This window comes from Akebia trifoliata, chromosome 1, assembly GCF_017979445.1.
Source record: "Akebia trifoliata isolate Shusen 1 chromosome 1, ASM1797944v1, whole genome shotgun sequence".
Classification (NCBI taxonomy): Eukaryota; Viridiplantae; Streptophyta; class Magnoliopsida; order Ranunculales; family Lardizabalaceae; genus Akebia; species Akebia trifoliata.
Window position 1 is genome coordinate 26,261,933 of NC_141375.1, and position 5,703 is coordinate 26,267,635.

At 35.2% G+C, this 5,703-nt stretch overlaps 1 protein-coding gene across 7 annotated transcripts; it reads right to left on the minus strand.

Annotated features, from left to right (window-relative positions):
• Positions 1–1,095: 1,095 nt before the first annotated feature.
• Positions 1,096–5,111, minus strand: LOC147411282 (Tetratricopeptide repeat (TPR)-like superfamily protein). 7 transcript variants are annotated; one of them, XR_015179576.1, is made up of 3 exons: positions 3,898–5,111; positions 1,815–1,883; positions 1,096–1,611 (listed from the first exon to the last, which is right to left on the minus strand). XR_015179576.1 is itself a non-coding variant. In XM_086446720.1 (2 exons), the coding sequence occupies exon 1, from the start codon at positions 5,018–5,020 to the stop codon at positions 3,899–3,901; it is 1,122 nt and encodes a 373-aa protein (XP_086302846.1). In that variant the 5' UTR covers positions 5,021–5,111; the 3' UTR covers positions 1,096–1,611; position 3,898. The 7 variants fall into 7 exon arrangements, 5 of the variants coding, with proteins under 5 accessions (XP_086302846.1, XP_086302853.1, XP_086302848.1 ...); XR_015179575.1 differs by having other exon boundaries at positions 1,815–1,886; XM_086446720.1 differs by lacking the exon at positions 1,815–1,883.
• Positions 5,112–5,703: the final 592 nt, after the last annotated feature.

Genomic DNA, 5,703 nt, shown 5'->3' on the forward strand with positions numbered 1-5,703 from the left:
CATCTCCTCTAATTTTACTATATTTTCTCTTTTATCCTTTAATCCACTTTATTGTTTTTTAACTTTTATATTTTTAATTTCAATATTTTTTAATAATACCTCTCCAACTCTTTTTTTTCCGCTTTTTTACCCCAATAACTCGACTTTAAGGTTGCTACATTTGTGTGTGGGGATAAACCTCCTATTAATCTATAATTTTGTGAGACCCACTTTATTTTCTTTACTCATCATTCCTTCTAACTTTAGTATATTTCCTCTTTTACTATCCATTTTAATCTATTTTATTGTTTTTCATTTTTTTATATTTTTAACTTCAAATTCTTTAATAATACTTTTCCAATTTTATTTTTTCCACATTTAGCCCATTAACATTCCCATCAAATTATCGTTTTGTGAGACCCACTTTATTGTTTTCATCTTTTACGCATTTAACCTTAAAATTTTCAATAATACCCCTCAAACTTTATTTTTTACGCTTTTATCCCCTTAACCCAAGAGAGAATATATGTGCCCTAAGCACAGGCGAACTCTAGTATATAATAAAACACAACTGAGTTGGTACAATTTTGTGTTTTTGAGTTGGGGATAAATGTCCCCTCAGATAAAATGTCTTATCAACATATATATTTTTTTGTCTTTCCTCTTCACTCCCTCTAATTTTATTATATCTCATCTTCAATCCATTTTATTATTTTTTTTTATTTTTTACCTTTTAACCTCAATTTTTTTTAATAACAGTAAGACCCACTTTTGTGTGTGTGTGGATAAACCTAACATCAAACTATCGTTTTGTCGGACCGACTTTATTTACTTTACTCTTCACTCTTAATATTACTATTTTTTTTTTACCCCTTTTAACCTATTTTTTATATTTAACCCATTTAATCCTCCCACCAAGGTATAATTTTGTAAGACCCACTTTATTTTTTTTACACTTTACCCCCTATAACTTTCTTATATTTCCTCTTTTATCCCTTTAAGTTTAAAAATTTTCTATAATACCCCCTCCAACTTTATTTTTTAAGCTTTTACCCCTTAACCCGAGAGAGGATGTCCATGCCATAAACTCTAATATATATATAAATGAAAGAAAAGTGAAGAAATAAAAAATTATTAAGATAAAACTAATTAATATTTCTTTACATTATAAAAGTTTCCTTCGATACACATTTGCTATTTGACACATGGACACGTGATCATCACTACACTTTTATTTATCAAATGGTTTGGCTGTTTCTGTCTCCAAACTCAAATGAGTGGTGCTTTGCGTCACAACCATGAGGCTCACAGATTGTATCTTGGCGCACCTACTTAAACGAAAAAGACTTACAAGGCCTTGAACACTAGCAAAGCTAAGCATAATTTTCCAACATTAGTTAGAGAGAGGGAGGGAGGCGATGAGAATTCTGAACTATTCAACAAAAAGTACCACCAAACAGAAAGATCTCTCAAAACACTGCAACAATTGGACCTATGGCAAAGAAATGTCAACCTCAAGAAAACAAAAGAAAAACTGAATGCCAAAATCCTTGAATGGGGATGGCCTGTTAGACTAAGTCTCAACAGACTGCATTGGAGAACTAGTACTATAAGCAGCTTAGAGAGTAGGATCTGCATTTTAAACACAAGCATAAATATATTTTTTTGATCAGTAAAACTAACGTGATAACCACTACACCACAGTATCTACATAACACAAGTATAAATATTCTTTCTATTAAGGATGCAAAAAAGCCTGGAACCACAAAAGAACCCAACATCGCATGTAAAGGAGTAATCTATAATATCGGAAAAAGAGAGCATGTCAGTGTTACCTTGGCACTACTACTTTTTGTCGTGCTTACACTTGTTGGTACTTGGACACTCCTCAACATGGCATGATACTTCTAGACATGTGCGAAAAAACATTTTATGATCATTTTATGATATCATCTGAGTCTGTCTGATTTCAATGAGATAAAATGAAGTGTCTTTTTAGGAAAAAAATATGTAAATCAAGTAAAGAAACGCTAGATATAAATAAAAATTCTTGGGTTCCTTAAAACTCTTTCTATGATATTGAATAGTTTATGTTAAGTCCGATATGCATAGTTTTAACTTTTCGTCTTTTTGTCAAGTAGGTTTTCCAATCAGCTCTCCAAGACTTCCTTGTAGTTCTGTTTTTTTTGTCTTTCATATTAGACAAATTTGCACATCTTATTCTTTTTTTTCTTCATTCATTATGCTCTCTCTATTTTATGAAAGTACCAGGTGCTTCTGTAAGCATGATCTCTACAATAATTGTTGGATTGTATCCATCTTATTTTGCAATATATGTTTTACTTTTTGTATATCCGAGTCACCTTATTCTAATTTTCAGAAGTTGGCGTGCCAAACACAACTCGACAACTTGTCCCTTGGCACCCGTGCCACATGTCTAGGCAACAACATTGGTGCACATCATTCCCTGCCAGCATGGAACATCAAATCAATGTGAATATGAGGTAGGTCCACCAAGATAACATAGATATCCCAACGAGACTATTTAACAATTTACTAAATGTCATAGGAGGCTATTAGGATGAAACTGGTATGTACTGACAATCTAAACCATCTAATTGACAGGGAAATCTCATGGATGGACCACAGTCCGAATTAGAAACAATCACATGATCTTATGACCTGCTTATTCCTTAGAGAATAGGATGTGCACTACATTCAATCGACACAGGCCAAAAACAGAGAGAAGTCCATCCCCAACAGAACAGCACTTACATTGGAGTGCAGTGCTTCTCCGTCAAATCGTTCTCTATAGCCAATTTCTACTTTCTTTGTAAACCAAGTGGTGAATCAGCTAGTCACATTTTTATTCTCCAGAGGAGTGGTGTCATTTCCTTTCCCTATTCCTAATGCCTTGGTGCTTTCCCTCCTCAATCTTGGACTTATTCCATTGTTGGAACCTGAATGCAAAATCGCTTAAAAAGAGAATCATTTGTTCTCTTGTCCTGTTTGTCGGTTGTTGGGGAATCCGGTTAGAGAGGAATAATAGGATCTTCAAAGGAAAGGAGCACCCCTTGCATGAAATTCTCAAATCCATCAAGAGGCTGATTTTCTGCTGGAGCAAGATCAACAAGGAATTAAGAGGAACCTTTTTCAAAGATTTCTTATTTAAATGGGACAAATTATGTGAATCGTTATGCTTTAATTGTCTTGCTTTTGTTCAGTTTTTTTTTTTTTCTTCTTCTTCTTGTTTGCTACTGTTGTTCTGTGAGTAGCCTCCTTGGCCACTCTTTTTTTGTTTCTTTCAATAAAATTAAAATAAAAAAAATTTGCCTACCAACAAAAGAACAAACAGGAGTCAAGTGGACCTGCCTAAAATCATACACCAAATCAAAACCTATAAAAAGGGAATCCAACGCACCCCCAACATCTCTTCACTACAAACAAGCTCCCATCTAAAAATAAAATGCTCAAAATGAAAACCCTTGAATTTTTTGAAGGGCTTGCACCAAAAAAAATCATGAGAGCTAGAATTTTTATGATGACTTCTTGTGCCGAATGTTCTTTCCATACCCAAAAAAAAAAAAAAAAAAACGTCGGAATCTATGACCAAGCACTATCAACAACTGAAGCAAACTCTTCCCAAAAATGTAGTCAACTTACTCAAGAAGCTTGAATACAGGATAAAACATTCCAAAGATGCAAGTATGAGACTATATAAATTTGATACACAAAAGATAATCAAAGAAACAAGTAAAAGTTCATATAAATTAATTGCAAACACAGTTAATGGATCATTAGATAAACCCCACCAATGCAGCTATAGCATCGACCATCAACATTTAATAATGGATAATATCTACAGCACACAAAGATAGACAAATTTCTTAAAGAAAGGTTATCTAACATACAAAATACCTTAAACCCGAGTACAAGATGAATCAAAATCATCGGGGGCAACTCGAGCAATCCAGCTGCTGAGCGTCTTCTTGATCTCAGAGTGATTAACATAAGCCAACTCATACATGCTGCACAAATTCACCACGATAGTCTCATTCAGAGCCAATGTCGGGATCCTCTCCAATCCACTCTCCAATACCTTAATTGAATCCGAGAGATCTCGCAAATACATCAAGCACAAAGCTTTATTATTGATCGCCACCACATCTGATGAGTCTCTCTCAATGCACTCTTCGTACTCTCTAACAGCCGATACATAATCCTTTTCAACCAAATAAATCAAAGCTTTATTCCGATTAACGAGGTTCTTAAACTGTGTCTCATCCAATAACCCCTCAAAACTGCCTTCCTTCATCAAGCTCTCAACTTGATTAAACAACGCCTTCGATCCTTCCAAATCACCGAGTTGCATTTGTATATAACCAAGCTTCGACAACAAGATTGGATCCGATGAATTACAGCTAAGCAATTCCCGGAACAATGTCAAACACACACCAAATTCTTTGTTATTCAAATGGTGACTTGAGATCGAATTTATCAAAAAGGTCTCTCTTTTCTTCCATTGATCGAAGCATACATCTAGGGTTTTGGATTCTCTCTCTTTCAATTTCGTCCGAACTAAATCGAGTAACAAATACAATCTATCTAAAGTTTCTTGTCTCTTACCCAACCTCAATGGAATCTCTGCGTGAAGCCATCGAAGCGCGAAAGGAACCATCGAACCGGACCGATTCTTGTAATGTTCCGGATACGATTCGTATTTGTATCGAACGCTATCGAAATCTTCGAGTGAGTCGAGTTCTTCTGCCGCGTCGCCGAATTTACGAAGCTTGGTTAGGGCAAGAACGTTGTAGCAGATATAGATCAGGTGTTCGTGAGGTTTTTGGAGGAGAGAAAGCTTTCGAGCTCGAGTGATCTTGTCTAGAATCGCTCTCCATGAACCTCGATAAGCTAGGTCTTGCAAAGATGAGATTTCGTAGCAGAGATCGTTCAAGGAGCCGAACTGGTTCGATAATGGATCTGAGATCGATAATGTTTCAAGATAGGATGTTAGGGTTTGATCTTCGTGTGTGGCGTCCATCTTGGTCTGTTGAGGAGTTCGTGCTTACGACGCTATAATGCGCCCAAGGTTTTAGGTGATCGTCGGATGGTGAAGCGTACCAAAGCCCAAAGCTTCCTTCTTGATGATTTATCCAACACCGTTGAACACGTGGACCCAACATCATTTGGATCTGATCAGACCCGAAATCCGATCTGCTTTGATAGGATAACTTCTAGTCTAGATCAATGATTTAGATTCCGATAAGGTTCTGATTTGATATGTTATTGTATCAGATTTGAATTGACTATGTTCCGATCCAATAAGGATCCTATCTAATAAAATGTTAGAAATTATATTATATATGTCTTTAAATATATTAATTTTATTTTGTTTGGTACATCAAAATAGGTTTGATCCAATCGGATTTGATTTGGTGAGAACCCAATCCAATACTTATCAGATTGATACCAAATCGACTCTGATACATTCTGAAACCAATCCATTGACATCCATATTTTAATTGAGGACATACTAAACACAATTCATGTTTTATAGGTCACATCCATGTCACACACGTAGAATTGTCTCATTGCACATTGTTGCATGGGCACTTCTAAATCTTTTGATTTTGATGTAGAGGGAGAGTCTCGTCGCATATACACAAAATCTCATTCTTTTAAAAATTGGAGATTTTGTTTCTTTACAATATTTTTTTTTTCTTT

Coding starts and splice junctions, on each gene's coding strand:
- LOC147411282 (XM_086446720.1), bottom strand. CDS start 5,020: ATGGACGCCACACACGAAGATCAAACCCTAACATCCTATCTTGAAACA.